Genomic DNA, 24,307 nt, shown 5'->3' with positions numbered 1-24,307 from the left:
TAAGAGACAATGAGGCAAAGATCTTTTATTTATTTATATTATTTCAATTTTATACAGGACACAAAGTAAGGTGCCGTGCTTCATCTGAAAGTATAATCCTGTATGAATTATTAATGTTAATATTTCTGAATTCCCAACTCTTCCTAATTACCTCCCTCTGTTCCCACCAGGACGGCCCTGAAGCCGGCCAAACTGTGAAGGTGAGCGCTTAATAATTCACTGCCTTTAAATCCGCCATGAAGCCTCCGTCACTGTTACACACCATTAAATAATCATTGTCCGTCATTTGTGGCTTCTAAACTCTTGGCATTGCTGAATTATTGAGAGGTGCATTCTGGAGGCTTTGTTCAGAGCGCCGAGGCTCGCGGCTCTAGGATGAACCGCGGCGGAGCGCGGAGGACCCGCTGGGGTCAGAGATCAGCCGTCACTTATGCAGAGAACCTAACTCTGAGATGGAGTCCACCTCCTGTGATGCCCTTCCCAGTCCAAGTGTGTTCAAACTCCATCCAAACAGTCAAAGATTTGCTTTCATTTAAAGTGATGGACGACAGAAAGCCGTAATTGACTTCTAATTCTGTTATTTAAGGGTTTCACAGTAGCATGAAGCACCAGCAAGGGATGCTCCGTCAAATCCTCTTATCAATTCCCTTCTTATTCTTGGAGTGGATTTAATTTGTGGAGTCCGTTCTCCCTCCTGGCTGCTTAGCCAAGCGGGGGACCAATTACTGAAGACCCACGTGACCGCGGAATTGACCATTAAGAGAGAGCCGCGCCACGCCAAGGTGCACCTGGAGGGGGCTGTGGTGGGGGGGGACTCAGATCCTGTTCAGTTAAGTTCTTTATTGTGTTTAGACGCTGGTAGAGCCCGGTGCCAGGCCTAGAGCAGGGCATATGAAACAGGTCATGGAGCCAAGTGAGGAGGTGCACCACAGACCTTAAAGGTTCCCCTAGCCTGCCTATGGTCCCCCAGTGGCTAAAACTTGCTTTCGGTTTAAAACGAGCGGGGTTCTGCTCGCCTTTGAAAAAACGGAGGCTCAAGCGCGTTGATTTGGAATGTGGTCCCATATGTCGTCATAAATGATCCAACCTACTCCCCTTTGTTTGCCTTGCCCGCCCAGAGAATTTGGCCTGCCACTGTAACGCAAGTGTTTGCTGTTGGTGTTATGGCGCATAACACGTCGGTTCTTTGACATCTCTTGTGTTTCCACAACGAGACTGGAGTTGGGGTTATCTCAGCCATGGTTGAGAAGGAATTGGGGGAAAGGAACTTTGGCTTTGTCTCCCTGAAGTACATGAACTGCGACATGCTGCCTGCCGCCGGTTGCCGCGAAGCACCACCGCCCGGCAGAGGGCAGCCGGCAGCAGGCAGCGTGCGGTTCAGTCTACTTCGGATTGATGTGGAAGAACCAGAGACGTGGGAGAACCCGACGAAGTCGTTATCGTCTGGAGGCGCACACAGCTTTTGGCCGTGATAATATGTATTATATGATTTAGATATCTATGTATTATATGATATTATTTAGATATAGAGCTCCAGGACGGTAACGCAAGTGTTGTACACTTCCTTGTTTTTTGGATAACCGTTCTGCTGTTGGTGTTATGGCGCATAACACGTCGGACTCTCGTCTCTGGTATTTCCACAACGAGACTCGTAGTGGGGGTTATCTAAGCCATGGTTGAGAATGAATTGGGGGAAAGGAACTTTGGCTTTGACTCCCTGGAGTACATGAACCATGACATGGAGGAGAAAGGGATTGTTGGCCGCGAATGTCTCCCGCTTGAGCCCTACTTCCCGCTGCCGAGGGACCACCGCCTCGGCGCTGCAGGAGGCGGTGGTGCCTAAGTGCTGACCTCTGCCGGGGCGGTGGTCCCTCGGCAGCGAGGCTCCTGCGGGAGACAACCGTGGTCAACAATCGTTGGCAACAATCCCTTTCTCCTCAATGTCGTGGTTCAGTCTACTTCAGATTGATGTGGACGTTGAAGAACCAGAGACGTCGGAGAACACAACGCGGTTGTTTGAGATTCATAATATCGTCTGGAGACTCACACAGCTTTTGGCCGTGTTAATATATATTATATCATATAGATATCTATGTACAATATGATATTATTTAGATATAGAGCTCCAGGACTCCCGTGTGTTGTAGAATATTTGCAGAACACGGCTAAAGGCTGTGTGCGCCTCGCCATTGCGATACATCCTCTGTAAACAGAGCGCATGGTACCGTGGCTGCAAGCTGCTCAGGGCCACACCCACACCCTCCTCCTTGACCCACCTTTTTTCCTCCTCATTTGCATTAAAGCTGCAGACACTAAACGGCGCATTTGGGGAAAGCTCAATGTGCGACTGGCTCGTAGTGGCTGTAACTCTGCACCACGGCTGAATTTCGGGAGCGTCTTCAAATGCTGTGTTTGGGGCCTACTAATATCTATATTAAAGCATCCATAAAGTAGCATGCACATCCTCCCACAAACCCTCCCTCTTTAAAAGCGGTCCTTTATCTAAATATTGGCTTGAACGTAATTACATCTGAAAGGGTTAAATGTCAGTCAGGTTGAGGGTCCAGGACAAAATGGCCATTCCCTTAAAATGTATTTACTGTGGTCTTAAAGACAAAAAGGTTAACTGTCAAAAGCAGAGCCATTTCCTTGATACCATGGTACATCTTTCTTTCTTTAGTTTGACTATGAATCTAGATTCCCTTGTAACACCACTTCTGCATGCTGTTGTAGCATATATTTGTACTTGTATGTGTGGGTATTCTTGCTTTTGATAGAGGGAGAGTAAAAGGCAATGCTACACGTTGGGCATCACCGACACACGTTATATAATTCATATGTGGAGCAAAATAACCCATTCTGACTCATCAGCTTAACTCACAGACATAAATAATGTGGACAGGCATGTTCATGTTTTGTATCCCCAGGGTCTTGTTCTCATAATAATAATTCACACATTTATATTTCAATCAATCAACTCATGAATTTTTTGACCGTTTTAATTTTAGTGTGCATAATAATAGTAGTAAAACGATGATAATGATGATCCAAATAATAATCATATCAATAATCACAGTGACATAGCTGGACATATTATTCATTACTAGCTTAGTTATTCATCTTACTTCCAGCAGTGCTCCGTAGCGTTTTTGTTTTTTTTACAATGTATCAAATTAATGAATGCAGAATTTATTGAATCGATCAGCCTGTGACATTAAATAATCTCATCAGTAGAGGCTGCGTCGAAGCTTCCAGCCGCTGCTTTTCCCTGCAGAGTTGTGTTGGAGAGTTAAGTGAAACAAAGGTACAGCCAGTCCTTAGATACAATTGGGCCTCGAAGAGGTGAGGTTGGTTCACCGTTCACTGTTGTAGGAGCAGTCCCTCCCCTCGTCCCTCCACTGCCTTCACTTCCTTAATCAGGATTTCTCCTTGGTGTTCGGCTGGACTCGCGGCCCCTTCCCTTTTAATGAAGTCCCCAGCTTATTGAGGAGCCTGTCTGACTCACCTGTCTCACCATCAACACATGTACATTTCCTTGGCAGGCATTTTTCCCGATTGTGTCTAGTCGCATCTGTTTTGATTTGTGCGAATAACGGAATCTGAGAGGCCGACTCAACTGTGTCAGTCAATCAGGCAGCAATGGTTGACAGACTAAAGCCGCCATGCAGAGATAAGCCCATGCATCAGCGAGGTGATTGGAGGGCCCAGCCTGCATGCAGGGCCTGCTCCCATGCTGAGCATGCATGACCTTTGGGAACAGCAGAGGACAGACACGATATCTCCCTCAGTGTGACCCATGTAGCGTCAGGAGGACTCCAAAGGCCAGCTGAAGGACGCTGTGGGGAGTGACCGCAATTTAACCATCTGCCCCGACCCGCCGGTGCCAGACTTCTTCTGGCAATCCCGCCGCCGTGATTGAAAATGACAACTTCAACCCCCATCAACTTGATGTTTCATTTTCTTCTCTTTTCCTCGTCTCAGAAAAGACGTCCCTAATGAAACAATGAAAGGTGACAAGCAACACTAGCGCTTGGCTCCGGTGCCTCCCACCTCTTCAGTTAATACCAGGAAATAGTTTCATGGACAGGAAATATAGTGGTTGCCAATAGGTAAATTTTTTTCTTCAGAGGTGTTAAAATATGTCACCTCTTTGCACATATGGTACACTGGAAAAAGGGTTTTAAGCCGTACTTCATCTGATTATTATTTTGTAATTCAATTCAAATAAACATTTTTTGTTTTATTTTTAAAATAACTTTTTTTTATTTCAAAATACTGTGAAATATAGATATTTTTAATTAGGAGCTCATTAAGAAATATCCATTTTGACAAATGTAAAATTTTAAGGTTGTGTATTCAACTGATTAATACTTTTGTCATTCAATCCAAATAATTTTTTTTTGTTTTCTTCCTAAAACACTGTTATATTTGATTAGGAGCTCATCTTAGAAATATTTGTTCAGACAAATGTACAATTTCAAGGTTACGTACAAGCCTGCGCATGCGCATTAAATACAAAGACGCTTACGACTACTGGACCAAACCGCAGTGTTGCCAACTTAGCGATTTTGTCGCTATATTTAGCTACTTTTCAGACCCCTTTGGCGACTTTTTTTCAAAACAGCGACAAGCGACAAATCTAGCTTCTTTTTCAGCTGCTATTGGTGACTTTTGGCGACTTTTTGAGGTGAAAGCACTAGCCTTGACCAGAGTGACGATGACTCACTGGTTCTGTGAGCTAGGACAGTCTGTCTGTGTCTGGAGGGAGGTCTGGAGTAGGTCTAACTCTTCCATTTATGTTGTTAATATATATTGTATATTGTGTGGTGGCAGTAGCTCAGGTGGTAGAGTGGGTTGGCTGGTAACCTGTAGGTTGTTGGTTCGATCCCCGGCTTCACCAAGCAGAGTATCGAGGTGTCTTTGACCTAACCCTGACTGATGTCGTGATGTGATGTCGAATCCAGACAGAAGCGCCCCAAGGCCATGAAGCAGCGAGAGCCGAGCGGGATAAAATGATGATGATGTATACAAAAATATTTTATCTTTAAAAATGTTCATGTTTAAATGAGAAACAATTGTTTGATTAAATTGTAATCTTTTTGATTGGATAAAACAAATTATTTCTGATAGATATTTCTTAAATGAGAAACAATTGTTGGAGTGAATCAATATTTTTTTGTTTAGGATTTAACATACGATTTAAATGTATTAACTTCATTCAAAGAATAGAATTATACTTGGTGCCAAGTTGTATTATTTTGTTTTTATGAACATAGGAAATATTGTTTGAGGCAAGCTATATATTTGTCATTGGCTCAAGTTATGTAATATAGATGTGAACCATTACCCTTGTTTTTTTTAATTGGTTCAACAGAAGGCTTTTTCCAGTGTACACTTACTGAAATACCCGCACGTGGAGGTCTGTTCTCCAGTGTGATATCTCTGTGCCCGGGGTAATCAGTTATGCTAGTGGCTCTAGCCACCCACAGACCCCCTGTGAATGCGTTATCTCAGGCCTCCATCTCCTACATTCAGCCCGTTTAGAAAGGCCTTTTGATGAATAGCTCTGCCGCCTTGTTTTTCTCAGCTTCAAAGTTTTCCTCAAGGTAGGCAAATTTAATAATGCATCCATTATGCAAATGACTTAATTAAACAGAAAATACAAGGCAACAAAGCAGATGCCTCCAAACATGTTATCTTGTTTTATAAACGCTTATTCACCCTCTTCGCTGTTCCTCACTGTAGCAATTAAGGAATCAACAAAATGCTCCACAATTTGTTTATTATAACATTTATGGTTTACACAAACACTATCGTAAAACGAGGTGAAGCGAGGAGACGGCCAGTTCTGTGTAAGGCCCGACCGATTCATCGGCCTGCCGATTTAATCGGCCGATTATAGCCTTTTTGAAAATAATCGACATCTGCCAAAAAGACGCAGATTACAACCGATTTATTTTTTTATTTTTTAAATGTTATTGCGCTTAGTATCCTGCAGATTGCGCTCCTACTCGCCTAGCTAACTAACAACTTTAGCCGGAGTAAAAAAGAGGAGATTGAATTTTACCGTACAACATGAAAGCACGCTCGCTCAGGCAGCTGCGCGCTCACCTCACCAATGTACACAAGACGCGTTGTATGAGCATGTTGTGCCTGTTTTTCTTTAGGTCCCAGGCCATGTTAATTTGTTATACTGTAGACTCTAACGTTGAGACCATACTGCTCAGCACGCACGTGTTAGTCACTGCTCACGAGCACAGCACATTGGGAGTTAGTTATTTATTTTACATTTTAAATTACACTAATTGTTCACTGTAAATGTACTCAAAGGTTCTGCATTCAATTCACATATTCGTCAAAAGTGTTTAAAGTATATTTAAGGTATCAAAAACTACATTTTATATGCTTTTTTTTTTCTTTTTTAATCGGCCGATTAAATCGTAATCGTAATTTTTCTCTGAAAATAATCGGCATCGGCACTCAAAAATCAATATCGGTCGGGCCCTAGCTGTGCTACGGAAACGTTGTTCAACATGTAGAATACAAGGGAGATTCAAACCACATATTCAGTGTGTGGATCGAATACCAAATCAAATTCTTATTTTCTTTTTTTAATGATGGTGGATTGCATCTGAAACTCAAAAACGATTTACGTCATGTTGTTTTTGAAACATTTCCATATGGTTATTTAGCCTGCGCATACCAATGTCTTCTTCTTTGCACAACTTTTTATTCATGTACACTATACTTTTCATATTAGCCATGCAAAGCATTTCATTGTTCATCAGCAATCAGAGAAAAAAGTCCCAACCCTTTTGCATCTTTCCACTAATACCACATCCATCATGTTATGCATGTGCAACTCTTTAAAGAAACACAGCCAATTAAACTTGTTAGGGCATAAAAATAAAGAGTCTCAGCGGTATGCCATGTAACATGCTCGGTGGGTTGTGTTCTTCTGCGACCCAGCCTCCAGTGACTTGTGGCATGACAGTGAATGCTGCTCTGCATCCTAATGAACAGCTTCTCTGGAAAGCGCCTCTTGTCACATGCTTCTGTCGTCCCTTCCCAGGTGTAAAGCGCTCTTTGGAGATGGTCCTAAAAATACTGTGTTTCCCGAATGTAAACCTTGGTTGTGTGTTCCAGCACGTGCACGTCCATATCCTCCCGCGGAAGGTTGGCGACTTTGAGCGGAACGACAGCGTCTACGATGAGGTAACGAGATTACTTTAAAATAATTAAAATTCATAGACTAATTTTATTTCAATTTGTTTTTATTTAAATTGTATGAAACGTTCCGATGATGTTTAATATAATAATAATATACCCTTTATAATTATCAGTTTCACAACAGTGTTTACACTTATGATCCCCAATCATCCATTGTACTGAACATTGATTTTCATTGCTTGGTTTCAATGCCTGAGCAGCTGTGTTAGAATATCAATTTTATGAACACAAATAACGGCCCTTGAGCAACCTTTTCAGTGTGAGGAATCAAGCGCTCACCTTCACCCTGTGAAGGGTAAACACTGTGTTTCTTCCCTTCAAAAGGTTGAACACTGGCATTCCATTAAAGCATATAATGGGCTCCAACTGTTGCACATGTACCATGACAGCAATGCACTGTTTGTTTAATGAAGTGACACACCTGTGGCTCTTAATAAGTTTAATTAAACACAGGAGGGATAAGGTTGAACAAATATCAGTGTGCTGCAGCCCCAGGGAGCCAGCGGCACGTTCAATGAGCCACAACACTTGAATGAGAGAATAACAGGCCTTTTAGGTGCTTCCCATTTCTCCGTGACATTTTGAATTTGTAACAACAGAGTTTGCAGGAAATGAATATCAATGAATGGCTGTGTTTGATATGAATATTCTAATAACCGCCTCTAATAACAACAAACTTCCCCGTACTTACCCCAGCCGCGCCCGAGGCACCAGAAACACGAGCAGTGTTCCCCAGAAGTTCTCTGCCAGGGAAATATAAATAGGTGTGTTTTAATTAGCATTTGATCACCAGGGTTATTGTGAGAGTCGCTATGCTCTTCATGTTGTTCTCTGTCTCTGCCAGCAAACTGGCTTTGGTTCTTTGTTGTAAAAGCTCTTCAGTGTAATGAACACTCCAGTGTTCCCATTATACCTTGGGACTTTTATGCAGAAGTATGTTATTAACAAAACATATCTTTATGGCAAACACTATTCATAAGCAATCAGTTCAATGGTCTATTTTTTTTGCTGCAGAAAAACAAACTCGGAACCTGTCTTCCACATGCTGGACTTTGGGCTCCTGAGTCTGCAGACAATTTTGTGCTCCTTCACAATACTCTGAAAGTGTGCTGCGTCTGCAATGTATTATGTATTGTCTATGTGACGTTCTAGGAAAGCAGTGCAGGACACAGCACTAGGGCAGGCCAGTAGTGCACAGTGTTTCGTCTCATGGTCCTCCCAAGAACCCTCCTCCCCCCAAACTCAGTTGTGATGACCCCATCACATGCCAAACTCTACTGATAACAACAGCTTGGTCCTTAATGAACGTCATAGACTTCAGTTACAACGGTTTCCCATTTTCTGTCAATTTGTCCTCAAGAAAAATGTGTTTTTTCTTCATGTTCTTGAATAGCACTGTTGCTTCTGCACTATTTCATTGAAACTTTGCACAATGCATCCTTCAAAGCCTCCTTTCTAGTGTCCTGATCATTTTCTAACTAAGGTCTTCCATGAAGTTCTGACCCTAAAAGTCTGAGCGTAAAGTCTTTTACTGAGGCATCAGAGAGCAGCTGTATGAGCTGTATGTTAAAATGACTTAAGAAGCACTAATCAAATATAACATTTGTTTTAACCATTTACAGATACATTTAACTTCATTAAATTATCTTGTTTGTTTAATTAAACCATTTTGGAAATAAAATGTGGATTGATAATATTGTAATGTTCTCAGGGGAAATCCTGCAAAGACAGCGAAACCGTTGTCCAAATACCTCTTCAGAGTTGTCCACATTTATTGCACTACATCTCATGCAGATGTAGTGCGTTAAATGTTAAAGATACACGGGCGGTTTACCAACACCAGCTCCAGTCGTCTGATTGTGGAATAGTTCCTGCTCCGTGTCTATGTTGTCTGTGGCTTCAGATTGTCCCTGGTTGTGTTGAGGTGGATATAGTCCTTTGATGTACCAGATGGCCCATTACCTCAGCCGGCTCACTTTGTCCAGCTGCTGGTTCTTCTGCACCCTCCGTTCTGGTTTACTCTCCTTTGGGACTTTGAAGTGCGAGCTGGTCAGTCCCTTCGGAGATAATAGTCACCTTTATGTCAACATTTCAGTCCCGATTCTTCCTGAAGCCAATACACTTTAACTAAATTCTGATAGTTAAAGTGAAGGATAAGAAAGATCTGTTTTTACTTATTATGAGGTTACTAAGGGCTATCAAGATGCGTTCAGGGTTCACAGCATTCTGCGTTTCTGAGGCTTTCCAAAATCAAATTCATCAGCTGAGATGCATATTAAAGGGGTCATTTTACAAATTCAGAAATACCCTTTAGTATTCTCAAACGGTCTACTAAGGTTCCCCTACTGGAGTAGTAAACTACAGTTGTAATTTCACAGGAGTTTACTGACACTGACTGATAGTTTTCCCTGGGAAACAATAACACCCCACAATATGACGTTTTTGTTTATTTGTAAATGGTGGTATGATCACAGTATTACCCTCCAAGGTTTGCTTTAAACTCATTATTATCCCTTAGAGACGCCGGCCCGGGGATCGAGCGCTTACCCTCTCCTGTATCTAAGTGAAGCCTGGCATCATACATCTTATCTTTGAATAGCACAACTATTAACATTCTTAAATCTTATCGTTTTTACTACGATTAAGCTTTTATGTTATGAAAACAATTAGTAAGTTAGTGCCCTGTAGCACCCCTGCTGGGGTATAGGCCGTCGACAAGGGACCTCCAGAGTTCACGGTCACTGGCGTTCTTTTCTATCTGCGACCAGGTGCCTCCCAGTCTCTTGGTGTCTGCCTGGAGGTCCCGGCGGCAGGTGTTTTTAGGACGTCCTCTGCTTCTCTTCCCTTGAGGGTTCCAGGTCAGAGCCTGTCTGGTGGTGTTTGACACCGGTTTGCGTAATGTGTGCCCGATCCATCTCCATCTTCATCGTCCAATTTCGTCTGCTGCTGGGGGTTGTTTTGTTCTTGTCCACAGATCGTTGTTGCTGATCTTGTTCGGCCAGTAGATTTTCAGGATTCTTCTGAGACATTTGTTTATGAAGGTTTGCACTTTATTTATTGTGATCTTATTGATTCTCCATGTCTCTGCCCCATAGAGCAGGACGGATTTTACGTTGGAGTTAAAGATTCTGATTTTAGTCGTTTCCCGTATCTCTCTAGAGTTCCAGATGTTCTTGAGAAGTAGAAATGATGTCCTTGCCTTACCTATCCTAGCTTTTACATCTGCATCTGTACCACCCTGACTGCTGATGATACTCCCCAAGTAGGTGAAGGACTCTACCTCTTCTAACATGGTGTCACCAAGGGTGATCGGTTCTGTAGTAGTTGTATTTATCCTTATGTTTTTTGTTTTTCCCTCATGGATGTTAAGTCCTACTTGTGAGGAAGTCTCTATGAGTGCATTGATCTTGTCTTGCATCTGGTGGTAGCTATGTGACAGTAGTGCCAGGTCATCTGCGAAATCTAAGTCATCCAGTTGTGTCCATAATGTCCATCGGATTCCATTCTTCCTTTGTTCTGTTGTTGTTCTCATGATCCAGTCAATGGCTACTAAAAACAGGAATGGGGATAGAAGACAACCCTGTCTGACCCCAATGCCTATGAAAACAATGCCTCTAGCATAATGTCTCGGCATCACTATGTTCTCCTGGTGACTGTGTGCTTACACTTAAATTTGGTCATTGTAACTTCTAGTCAACACAAAGAAAACGATGAAGGCTAAATATCCCCCAACACACTGTGGGAGTGTCTATGCCATTGAGTCAGGTTAACATTTCATTAGGGTCTTCGCTGGTCAACTACTTTTATGGTAGTGGTCCTAGTCGTCATGAAAGAGGTCATTTGAGTTGAAGTCAATACTTTGTTACAAGCCTTAACATAGGAAAAGAAAGAAGCATCCATTGTCCTCTGGAGCTCCGGCGTTGTCATGGCAACATGAGCTCTTGCCGCATCTGAGGGAGAGAACTCTGCGTTGATCATGGCGTGTTATCATCGAGAATTATCCTAAACAATGAAAAGTTATGCATTAGATATATTAACCCTGCTTTAGGAACATACCTCTTGCAGCATTTAGTAATGATTACCTCGTCATCGTGGCTGAATCCTAATGACAACAAAGATCAGGCTTATTTCATGAATATGTAAATTCACCTTTAATGAAAGCGTGTTATTTTATTTCAAAACGACGGTGCTACTTAGGCTCATTGGCTCCTTCTAATCCACACCTTTATCAGTATGGCAGTATCTGATCTCCTCCCATCTCCCAGAACTGAGTACCGCTGATAGGCCAGCCGCGACACAGCCCAGAGGGTTCTTCTGCTGAGAACCATCTCCCCGTATTACACACACACACACACACACACACACACACACACACACACACACACACACACACACACACACACACACACACACACACGCGCAGCCTATGAAAGCAGTCCTCGTGCATAATGAGAGATTATTTGGAATAGGGTATTTAATCAGGACAAAACAGCCTGGAGAAACAAAGTCAATGGCACTCTGCCCCTCCTCTCGCCGCTCCTCCTTTCCGCTCACAAGCTCCTCCGGGAACACCAGTAAACTCAATTACTGCTGCTGCCATGCTCGCTGCAAACAATGTCAGCTCATGATTATATGTTGTAATGATGTTATTTTCATCAATTAGGCCTTATAGCCGTGGCATTAACTCTTCCCCTTTTACATAACCCCCCCTCCCCCCCGCAGCAGACAGACATTGAAGGTACAACTGTGGTTTTCTTTGAAAAACCGTTTGCAGTCATAGCTGTCTTATGTGTGTTATTGATTTTTTTCTGTGTGGTGGTTCTCCTTCATGTTTAATAGATTTCATCCGACCCACAACTGGGTCAAGTCGTAACTACTGAGTCTGGTACAGCGTGGACCTGCAGCTCTGAACCATCAGGAGAGTGCTCTCTCTTGAGAGGTACTACATTCAGGGACAGGAACGCAATTATAGCTTTGGTTTCTTACGTAGTTGTTATGTTCCTCAGGTATTAGTGTCTTTTTACAACTAATGGTGCATCAAACAATTCGGTTAGTCCCATTTTCATATTCAATGTTCCTGTATGATTTTATTCAGCAATTTTGAACCTCTTTTCTGCATAGCTTCCCAATTTTCTCTTTTGTTGTTTGTCTCTATAACCAGGCTATTAGGATAATGCCCACATACTGCCATGTTCCTGCTTGTTTACCTTCTTGACATCTGTAGTCTGAGATGTGTTGTCCTCTTTGACCTATCTGCTCGGTCCTCTTCTGGGAACTCTCTCTGCAAGCATGTCTGGACGTAGTGGTTATGTTGAAGTGAGGCACACTTTGTGGTTCCTGTATTTGATGGATCATCCATCGAGACAGGCTTATGAGGTACAGAGCGGGTGGTGGGTTGGGGCGTCGTGGGAGGGGGCCAGTTCTTGAAAACCTAGTGTCTGGATGGCAGGGCAACAAGGAGAAATATCAATGCATCCTCATGTTCTCTGGGTGCTGGTGACAGCCCGCTATTCATCACCCGGACACTCACCTAGTTAACATTTTTATCAAAGGTCCCTGATTTGTCTCTTTTTTCATCTCCATTCCCAGGATGGGGTGGGGTTTGGGGGTAGCTGATAGTTTAGATTAAGGAGGGGATCCATAACATGCCCCCGACCCCGGCCACTGTCGCACAAATGATGAGCAATCACCGCTGACTAGCCGCTTCATTCATATGGTAGCACTGGCGGAGCAGTAAGGAACGAGGGGGGCAGCGGGAGGGTAATAGAGGGTGGCACTGGGAGGTGTGGTCAGAGGGCACTCCTGGAGTGGTCTCCCTGTTCTGATTAAGTCATTTGTGCGAGTGCAGGTCGTCCTGTGTGTGCAGCTCATTAGGTTATTTAGACACTAAACGACTCCGGGGATGGGCTTGCTTCTACCCCATTTAACTGTCTCCTTTAACCACAGAATCCTGGGCCAGGCCTCACAGTAGACTATTGGTGGACTGCTGGATGAGGGCTCACTTTGGAGGCCGATGACCAAAGCAAGATCGGGGGGTCCACGATACAGTCCTATCCTCGGGCTGTTTTAGTCTAGTATACAGTAGTGAATAGGGTGGATAGCTATGCCAATATGTTTCAAAACATGGCTTGCATTCTATAACCGGTATTGTGTTATTTGGCTCGATAGCTAGGTGGATAGCACTGTGTTCCCCCCGCTAATTTAGCATGTATCGTTTCAACCTTGGTTTCCTAAGGGTGCTTCCCCCCCCTCCCCCCACAAAAACCCTGCAGGATTTAACTCCTGCCCTGCTCTTAGGCAAAGCTCGGCCCCACAAACAAAGTGGAGTGGGTTCTGGTTAGCATCAGGTTAGCATGGGTCAGTCCAGAGAAAGAGTTTCCCAACAGAGAATATTTAGGTTGTCCTTCTTCTTCTTCTTCTTCTTCTTTTTTTTTTTTTTGCATAACTTTTATAACTTATGCATATTTTTTTTTTCATTCACTTCTTGGGAGACAGCATAACCTCCCTGGTCTGTGTTGAGCATGTGTTTCCACTTTTGTTTAATCTCCAACATCGTATACAGAAGTGGTTTCTGCCCGTCTCCTAGTTTCTGCAGTGAGCCAGATTGAAATGGCAAATGGTTTATTTTAAAGAGCTCTTTATATACTTAATTCAGATATATTTCATTGATTGACATCAAGTTAATTGTAGGGCTACATGAGTTTGTATTCAATCAAAAACTCCCATGAGGGACATCGCAAGTTGCTCAAATGTTTTCTTTGACAATGTGTGTTGCTCACAATTATTATATATATCTTTGTGTGGAATCTCGTTTATTCATATTCTTATTTAATATGTATATTTAATATTTAATATTTATGAGTGCTGTCAGTTCAACGGGTTACTAACGGCGTCGACGCAAACCAATTTTAACGGCGTTAATTTTTTCAGCCCGTGATTAACGTTCTTTTGGCTTGTCAAACGTTGTCACGTCGTTTTTTCACCTGCTGTCTAGCAACAACTAGTCACGTTAAAAAAAGTACATAACCATACCGGATCTAGCTACACCGGAAACAAAACAACAAGCACGCCGCACAAACTTACTACTTAACTAACTATAGTGCAATTAAACGACTGCTTTGAACAAATGTCATTTGAACATAGCAGTCAGGCTACTGCTTCTTTGTTTTGAGCCAAAGAAAAAAAAAAAAAAAAGATTATATATTCTTTTTAATAAAATAATGCGTTAATCGCGCGATATTTTTTTTAACGCCGTTAAAATTGGTTTGCGTTAACGCCGTTAATAACGCGTTTAACTGACAGCTCTAATATATACAAATATATATTTATACATAGGCCTATATAGGCTATTTATTTATTGTGTTGATTCGAGGAGGTCTGGGGCCTGTACTACGAAGCTCGATCAGAGGGTTAGCAAGGTATGTTGAGCTGAAAGCTTGGGTTAGCTGTACCACGAAAGTCGATCTCTTTAAGCGTCGCTGTATCACCATGGTGACTAATGCCGCGTTTCCACTGCAGGGTGCGGAACGGATCGGATCGTAAGGTGCGGTAGGGAGGGGGCGGTATAGCCCAGCTCAGTTCCGAGGTCGCGTTTCCACTGCCGACAATACCCTTTGTGGTAGGCCGGATGTCGATCACCGCGGCAGCTACGTCAACATCGTAAACAACGTCTTCCTCCCTAAGAATGCAGACGAACGTCTCCACCTCCTTGTTCGCCCAAGCAAGCGTTTTACGCGACATGTTAATTGTAAAGAATAATACCTCGAGGCTACTGTTTGTTTGTTTTTATCCCCGCGTCACCCGGAAGTGATGATTCTGTCGACCAATCAACGGAGGGGGTGTGTAGCTAGAATTTCCCGGGACCCTTTCAGGCGTCTCGTCTCGTTTTCAGTACCCCAACGGAGGAATCCTGAAAATGAGGCCAAAACGGGTACGGCTAAATCCCGGTCACGCCCACTTTTGGCGGTGGAAACGCGACCCGATCCGCACCTTTGCGATCCGATCCGTTCCGCACCCTGCAGTGGAAACGCGCCATTATGCTTGCAACCAAACCTGGTCGGGAGCAGCTTTTCGGCTTAGTCTAGCCGGAGATCGGCTACTTAATTCGGCGTGCGCAGCTTCCTAGCCCCTTCTCCGACAATGGCGTCACAATTTTTGGGTGTTACCGTGGACCTCGGCGCACTTATCGTACAGGCATCTCTCCGGAGACAGGGTTTTTCGGGACAGAACTGATCCCTTGGCATTTTCTGACCAAATTCTTTATGAGAGATACAGATTCTCATCAGAGGGTATTCCTTATCTGATCGACCTTGTTGGACCGTGTGTAGGCAATGCGACACAAAGAAGCCGTGCACTTACTGTTGCGCAGTGTGTCTGTGTTCCAAGTTCGAAGGTGGCCCCGCACGTTCAACGTACATTAACCTATAGTCAAGTGCCGTGTTGTCCATTATCCCTTATATAACCGCTATGTAGGCCTAGGGTAGGCATTTTTTATTCTACAAATTCTATTATAGCTGTGAGAATTGTTAAAAAAAATCAGCTCCATAGTCGCCCTGGAGTCACAGGGCGACAGAGTCTCCTGCAAGAATCAGGGAAACCTAGACATTCTTTCCAAAAATTTAACATTTAGAAGAATACGTGATACTTTGCTTTGATAGTTATATACCTCTGATTGGAGATTGATTGTCGGCGGCTCCTCCAAAATAATGTTACCTTCAACTAAAAATGACAATCACAATTATTTTACCCTCAATCATTTCACATTTGATTAGCAAGACAATTATTTATGTCCATTGCCAATACATACTCATTACAAATACTCATTACAAACGCCTTGGATGTCGAGGCAGTGGGGTCAGAGAACATCCCCCCTTCCACCATCATCGGCCGTCGGCCGACCTTCGATATTGGCGAGAGCCAGCTCCTCCGAAGTGGTGAAGGGCGGTGGAGCGTATTAATTTGGGTTTTCTTTTTATTTGCTACAAGTAATCAACATATGATTAAAGGTTGGAGCCCAGGCCATTAAAAATCATAGGCTAGATTCACCTGAAATTATTCAAATGGATGCTTACAACCAGTGGTGGGTAGAGTACTGAAAATCTATACACAAGTAAAAGTAAAATTACTTCCTTCAAAATCTACTTTAGTAAAAGTAAAAAGTAAATTCCAATTGGAAAACCTACTTGAGTAAGAGTAAAAAAGTACTTGTTTTAAATCTACTCAAATTACAAGTTACTTTACATTTTTGTATTGGAGTGCTTGGATCAATGAAAAAGACATAGGGCCCTATCTTGCATCCGGCGCAAGTCGTTGCTAGTTTACAACTGGCGCAGAGCGTTCTTTTCCCACCACCGCCACTCGCCGGTAAATTAGGGATTGATCATGCGCCCCAAGGGGCGGTTCGGCGGAAGGAGGAGGCGTGTTCTGGCGCAAACGGTATCTTGCCGTTTCTGAATACCATTGCGCTACTGACCAGGAAATACCTGGTTTAAAGTCAGTGGCGCGTTGTTCAGATGCTATTTTAAGGGCGCATGCATACATGCGCATGCGATGCATACGGATTGCTTGTGCACCTCGCGCATACACTTTGCTTCTCCCATCTACCTAGCCGCACATTCTTGGTAAATTATTGGGGAAAGAACAGCTGATGCAGCGGTAATAAGTTGCACTTTTAAATCAATGCATCTGCAAACACCGTACAGCAAACACATATTAAATGGCAATAGCCATTTGCAGTTTGAAATTCATGTGCATCTGTCTCATCGGAGACTGCAGACGCGCTGTCAAAATATCAACTCGTCCGATTCAAATGCGCTCATGGCTCTTAAAGGGGATGGGAGCTGGCACTCTCATTGGTTTGTTGGACGTTACGCCCAAACCACGCCTACGGGTAACTAGGCTGCTATAGACCAACCCTTTTGACACTTGCGCCGCGACGCAAGTGTCATTTATCCGCCTGTAAAATAGCGATAGCGCCGTAGAACCGCCCACAAAGCTACTTGCGCTTTGTACTTCCTACTTGCGTTTCATACCTTTAAAATAGGTCCCATAATGTGTTAGAATGCGTGAGTGAGTGAGGGAGAGAAAGAGATGCACTCCTAAAACATCTCTTCACAAGTTGTACAACAAAAGCAATATGTACAACAAAAAATGAAATTTAATTTCAAACAAATTTGCATTAAGCTCTGTGCATGTGACAAAAGGCAAGAGCTTTGTAGGAACACAACCAATTAAACACAAACGAGACTGACTTGGTTGGCTGATTGGGCAATCAGATTTATCCAGCCTACGCACATAGCATGCACGCACACTCACAGAGCCAGACACGACAATGACAAACAAGTTTGTGAGTGGTGTGCAGAATACAGAATACAACATAGTATCTTTAGAATTATATAAAATATACGTGGACCGTAACTCCGCACTTCCTTTGCGAAAATATCTTCCCGAGCGTCTGCATCCATGCGTTTCTAGTCCTCAGTCCCATCGTAACGGTCGACTTGTCTCCTCGGCTATGGAATTGCAACAATGTTGCAACCTAGGGAGGGTGCGTCGCTAACGTGTACGCTTGTATTAGTCAACGAAGATAATGTCTTTATCAAAATACTCATTTTAATGTAGGCACAATGGAAAATGTAATTGAGTAAAGAGTAGAATTCTAAATCAAATATTTACTCGAGTAAGAGTAAAATTACAGGCTTAGAAAAGGAACGTGAAAAGTACTCGTTACTTGCGTTACTTGTAATGCGTTACTACCCACTGCTTACAACTTACCACATTGAATAATATTTTTATATTTATTTTTGACTTGGCCCCATGTTCGTAGGAGCGTGCTGGCACCACATATGGGGGTAAAACGCATGATAATACATGATATTTTAGAATATTTTATATTTAGACAATATGCAGAATCATTTCACTTACGAATTAACACGGTCAGCTATTTTTTTGCGTTATTCGATAGCCTGGTAATTTGTATAGGCCTACGTACGGTAGGAATATTCATGCTGGTTTAAATAATAAATGTTATAGTATTTCCCACCTTGTTGAGCAAGAGTTTTGTTCAAATGTTCATTGATTGAAACAAATAAAAGCCTGGGCTATTGAAGTTTTACGGTAGGCCTACCACTGTTATGCACCTACCCGATGTCAAGTGGACCGGGTTGAATTCACTGCGGGTCTCTCTTCTTACTGTCCCTCTCAACACTCTGATCTCACTAAAAGGCTGACAGCACGAAATCAAGGGATATTTAGAATAGAAAAAAAATTGCTATCAAAAAAGTTTCTACCCCAGAGCTGTTCTCTAAATAATGCAGAACTATAAATGATTGCATTATCATACCAATCTGACCTTTAAAATTGGCTGACATTTTTAAAATATATATTTGTTTTTGAATTCTTTAAAGGGACACTGTGTAAAAATTACCCCCAACTAGTGGTACAATTGTATATTGCATTCAAACTAATAGTGCTCGCTTGTTCAAAAACTACGGTGGGCAGTATGGGCCAAGAAGCTGTGTCATGACATCCAATACTACCTCATCAAGTCATTCGAGTGATGATGAGGTTCGTTATTTCAAACAAATTTCAAACTGCAGTGAATCATTAGTGTAAGCTAATGATGCATGAGTAATTACTCCTCGAGCAAGATAGTGAATTATTTCAGTCATCATTCACGCTGGCTCAGAGTGAAAACGCGTTTGCATTTCCTGTACCACGTAGTGCTCTTTGTCCCTCTCGGCAGTTCATAGACCGGAAGAACATGGAAGCCTCCATGAAGCTTACCCGCCCTATGTAACTACATATTAATTATTCTTCGCTCAGGAGGATAAGTGCGATTTTTGGCAGAGATAATTTTACACCAATGAGGACTGGGCTATCGCACACTTGAGGGGGTGGATGGTCAGCCCCGCCCGCTGGATGCGCTGCAGCACGTCATCGAGGTGCCGCAGATGGTCTTCCCAGGTGACGCTGTACACCACAATGTCGTCCAGGTAGGCTGCCGCAAAGCCGTCTGTGCCCGCCAAGACGATATCCATCAGTCGCTGGAAACTGGCTGGTGCCCCTTGCAGGCCAAAGGGCATTACCAGAAACTGGAAAAGCCCCTGTGGGGTCCGAAAGGCTGAGCAATGCCTGGCCTCCTTGGCCAAGGGCACCTGCCAGTAGCCCTTGCATAAATCCAGGGTAGTGATGAAGGACGCTTTGCCCAGGCGCTCAATCAAGTCCTCGAGCCGGGGCATTGGGTAAGCGTCAAAGTGTGATTGGGCATTCACCTGGCGGAAGTCAATACAAAAGCGCATAGTGCCATCCTTCTTGGGCACTAGCACCACCGGGTTACTCCACTCACTGGAGGACCTCTCAATCACCCCCAAAGCCAACATCTCCTCCACCTCGGCTTTGAGGCACGGCAGGAGACGCTCAGGAACCCGGTACATCCGTTTGCGCACAGGGGTAGCGTCTTTGAGAGGAATGGAGTGTTCCACAATGGTTGTGAACCCCGGCCTTTCTCGGAAAAGGCCAGGCGGCAGAATCCCCGCTAGCTCCTTCTGCTGGCGGGAGGTCAGGTGAGACAGGTCCAGGGTGGAGGACTGCTGGCTGATGGGGAAGAACTGCTCTGGACACTCCTCCTCTTCCTCCGCCACAGCCTGCACCCTGAGCTGCAGTTCCGGTGGCCTCTCATGCCACTCCTTCAGAAGGTTGACATGAAAGGTCCGCCTGGGTTTCCGTCTGCCAGGGAGGTCAATCTCGTAGGTCACCGGACCCATTTTCCGCACCACCTCGTAAGGCCCTTGCCACTTAGCAAGCAGCTTGTTCTCCGAGGTGGGCAGGAGAAGCAGAACTTTCTGGCCCGGTTGGAGGATCCTCTTCCTGGCAGACTTGTCGTACCAGGTCTTTTGTTGTGACTGGGCTTGCTCCATGTTGGACCGCACTAGCTCAGTCATCTCCTCCATCTTGTTCCTCATTTCGAGGACATGAGCTACCAGGCTCTGGGTCATGGGCGTCTCATGTCCCATCCAACGGGCCCCTCACCTGTCGGCCATAGAGCAGTTCAAACGGTGAGAAGCCAGTGGAGCAGTGATGTTGCTAGGTACGCGTCCTGCGTCCCTGACGCATTAAAATCTGAAAGGACGCACTAAACTCACTATCCATGCGTCCCGGGGACGCATCTAATTTTCCCCATGAAAAACGATACATTGTGAACATTAACCAACTCGTGTTTAATCACAGTAACTGGCCAAAGAAACCTTCTTGTGAGCAGATCGGACAAGCGCTGTTTCAACCCTCTGCGCATCTACTCGGCGCAGACGTGATCCCCTGTACAAGGTATCGCGACATGCTAATTTAGCCGCTACCAAAACAACTAGCTCGTCACCGCTGATTTCATTTCAACAATTAAAAATACGAACTTCATAGTAAATAAACCCACGTTTCCACTGCTCGATGCTGTGCTCATTCGTGTCGAATGAGCAAATCAAACAGGATTTTTTTGCAATCCTTCTGATTGAATATATGTACATTTATGACAAAATCGTGAGGACTAGGCTTGTGACACACACACACACACACACACACACACACACACACACACACACACACAAATGTGGCGCTCGCGCGGTAATAGCTCATTGGCGCCACCTAGTGATCATTATGTGCAAATGCACAGCCTCTCATTAAAATGACTTAGGGGTCATTTGACCCCTCTTGCGGCGCTAGGAGTAAGTAAAAATGGCCCGGCGTTTCTAGTGTTAAACATGAACGGTTGAGTACTCCAGCTCTAACCATATCATACCACCATCAAGGAGTTTAACACTATTAATTTAATTTAAGAAATAGAATAATAATAAAAAATAAACACATTTTTTAAACTGGGGAGTCGGGACCCATTGAATTTCTCAGGGACCCACCCAACTCGCCACCTGTGGGTCCCGGGGATTCACTACATTGAAAACCTATCAACATCACTGCAGTGGAGGCCTGGGGAACCTCCCGGTAGGCAAAGAGCAAGTAGGGCAGCCAGTGGTCCCAGTCCTTCCCATTGACTGCAACAAACTTCCTCAACATGCCCTTTAACGTTTGATTATAGCGCTCCACAAGGCCATCTGTCTGAGGGTGGTAAGGAGTGGTCCGAATGCCCTTAATGCCTAATAATCTGTACACCTGCTTTAAGGTCTTTGAAAGGAATGCAGTGCCCTGGTCAGTGAGGACCTCCTGGGGAATTCCTACCCTCGAAAAAAGTTGCAACAGGGCCTGTGCTATTGGACGGGCTGAAATCCTGCGCAGCGGGAAGGCCTCGGGGTAGCGGGTAGCATAGTCGCAGATAACTAATATATACCTGCAGCCTGTTTTGGTCCTTTCCAGGGGTCCAACAAGGTCCATTGCTATGCGGGCAAAGGGAACCTCTATTATAGGGAGTGACTGTAGTGGGTAAGGGCTAGTTCTCCTATTGCTAGTTACCTGGCACTCGGGACAGGTTTTGCAATACTGCTGCACATCGATATAGAGCCCTGGCCAATAAAACCTGGCTGCAATCCTTTCATAGCTCTTGGCATTACTCAAGTGACCTGACCAAGGTATTTTATGACCCATAGCTAACACCCGTTCTCTGAGCTGTTTAGGCACAACCAGCTGCTCTGCCCTGCCCTCTCCTGGCTGATGGTACAAAAGCCCTTCTCTTACCCGGTAGCTCTCTCCCGACAAAGCTGGAGGTACATCTGTGGAGGTCTCACCAACTTCACTGACCTTGTCATAAGCTTTTAGCAAACTCTCATCCTCTCTGTAACTGTTCAAAATTAACTGAGATATCACCCCAATCTGCATCTGGTTCTGCAAGTGGTAACTCAGCATTTCTCTCCACCGTGCCCACTAGCCTATCCCGCCTGACCTGCATGGGGGTCTTTTTACCCCTCACTCTGGCAGGAGGAGCGATTTCTCCTTCTGCAAAAGGCATGTCCCTTAGGGTAGCTAGCTCAGCAGGCTCCTCTGTCTCTTCTCCAGGAGCCCCTGCTCGGCTCTGGGACCGGGTGACCACCACATTAACTGGCTTGCTGGCCTGCACCAGCTCTGGCAGAACCAGTATATCCTGGCCTATGACGACTGCATGGCTCAGCCTCTCAACCACACCAACCATCATCTGGTACGCCTGCCCTCTGACCTCCAGATAGACTTCAGCTGTGGGGTACTCATGTTCATCCCCATTAACACACAGAATCCTCAGGTTCCTACCCTGCACAAAATCCCTTGCCTTCACTAGGTGGGGCTGCACTAGTGTCTGGGTACTTCCAGTGTCTAACAGGGCAGTGGCTTCCTTCCCATTAACTAGGACAGTGGTAGTCTGCAGTCTTCCCCCAAAACCTGTATCACCCTCCCCTGATCCCGGGATACAGCTATGGCCAGAGAGTCTAGGCTTCAATTTGGGACAATCCGGCTTAATATGACCCTCCTCACGGCAATAGAAGCAGACCACCGGTCCTCCGGGCTTCTGCCCTTGCACTACTCTAGGCTTGTCATACCTATACGACTTCTGGGCAGGCACTCTATTGGGCTCATTAGTCTTTGGACCACCCGCATGACCAAAACCCCCAGACCTACTTTGGGCTGCTGAAATAGAGTAGGACTCCTGCCGGAAACTCTTTTGGCCTCGCCGCGCCGCCATGAAGTTCTCCACCAGCTCTGCTGCGCCCTGGCCACTCTGGGGTTGGTGCTCTTTCACCCAGATTCGGATGTCTGGAGCCAGGGTCCGGAGAAACTGCTCCAGGATGAGCACTTCTGCCACTTCTTCGACTGATTTATCCGCCGGCCTGATCCACTTTTCAAAGAGATCCCTGAGGCGGGTGTACAGCTCTCGGGGGGACTCACCAGGTCTGACGTCCGGTTCGCGGAACCTCCTCCGGTAAACCTCCTCGTTGATTGCATACTTGTGAAGGATGGCCTCCTTCACTCGGTTATAGTCAGTGGCATGATCCATATTCATCGCCACATAGGCGCTGCGTGCTTTGCCGGTGAGGTAGGGCACTAGAAAGACTGCCCAATCCTCTCTTGGCCAACGATAAGCCATTGCTAACCTCTCGAATGTTATGAGGTACTGCTCAATGTCGTCATCCTCTTCCAGCCTGGGAATGGCCGCCCTGGGCCAGGTCACGGGCGCTGCTGGTGCAGGTGCTGGTGCAGGTGCTGGTGCATGTGCCAATGCCGGAGCTGGTGCTGGATCTGGTGCAGACGAAGGCCTCCGATCAGCCTCAACGTCCTCCCTGAGCTGGTTCAGCTGCATCTGGACACTCCTCCAGCGCTGCTCCTGCTTGGACGCCTCCCGCTCGAAGAGCCTACGCACTGCGGCATGGTCCGACTCCTCAGGCGGGTCTCCGCCGGATGCCTGGTCCTCACCATGGCCGTCTTCCTCCTCCATCTCGAGTAGAACCCCTCGGGACAGCCTCTGCTCCATTCGTCGCCAGATTCGGCCTCGTCCTCGCTGTCCACCGCGTCCTCGTCTGCCCCCTCGTCCCTCCAGTTTCTCAGAAGCGTCGGAAAAAAAAATCCCACCAGTGCCACCAAATGTGAGGGACCGGCGTGGTCGCCCCACGTATCTGGGATACGGCCAAATGGGAATTCCGAGTGTGGGCAAAAATTAGGGCAATGGACTGAGGTCTAAGAAAAAGTGAAGTTTTAATGTCTCCAAAACATTCACAAAAAATAGAGCAACGTTTCAAATGAAAAGGAAATGACTGCATCCATCAGCAAACATAAACTAAGAATATATAACATAGCATAGCCTAACATGAATCTAGAATAGCGTTACTAGTACTGGCCTCACATCAAGCCAGCACCTACCCTCAGCCCCAACCACCAAATGAGAAAGCCCTTAAATAGGGAAATGGCAATTGGACCAATCACGGCCGTATGGGCCAGACCATTAGTTGGGGAACATTATTTATCTAAAGCTACCAATCCAACATAACTGAACAGAAAGTACATTGTGTGAATACTAAATAAACATGACACTAAATAAACAATCACCAAATACATATGTACCCACACCCTGTGCACAACCTAAAGATATTTACAAAACAGCTGTTTCTATCAA

General features: G+C 44.9%; 1 protein-coding gene across 1 annotated transcript in view; it reads left to right on the top strand.

Annotated features, from left to right (window-relative positions):
* fhit (fragile histidine triad diadenosine triphosphatase) overlaps nucleotides 1-24,307 on the top strand; it is a 244,010-nt gene that overhangs the window by 199,715 nt on the left and 19,988 nt on the right. The window contains exons 5-6 of the mRNA XM_030373703.1: nucleotides 171-200; nucleotides 7,147-7,215. Coding sequence (XP_030229563.1) covers nucleotides 171-200; nucleotides 7,147-7,215 — 99 coding nt within the window. The remainder of the gene's footprint in view (nucleotides 1-170; nucleotides 201-7,146; nucleotides 7,216-24,307) is intronic.

This window comes from Gadus morhua, chromosome 13 (genome assembly GCF_902167405.1).
Source record: "Gadus morhua chromosome 13, gadMor3.0, whole genome shotgun sequence".
NCBI lineage: Eukaryota > Metazoa > Chordata > Actinopteri > Gadiformes > Gadidae > Gadus > Gadus morhua.
Note: the sequence above shows the minus strand (reverse complement) of the source record. Positions and strands in the feature narration are given on the sequence as shown.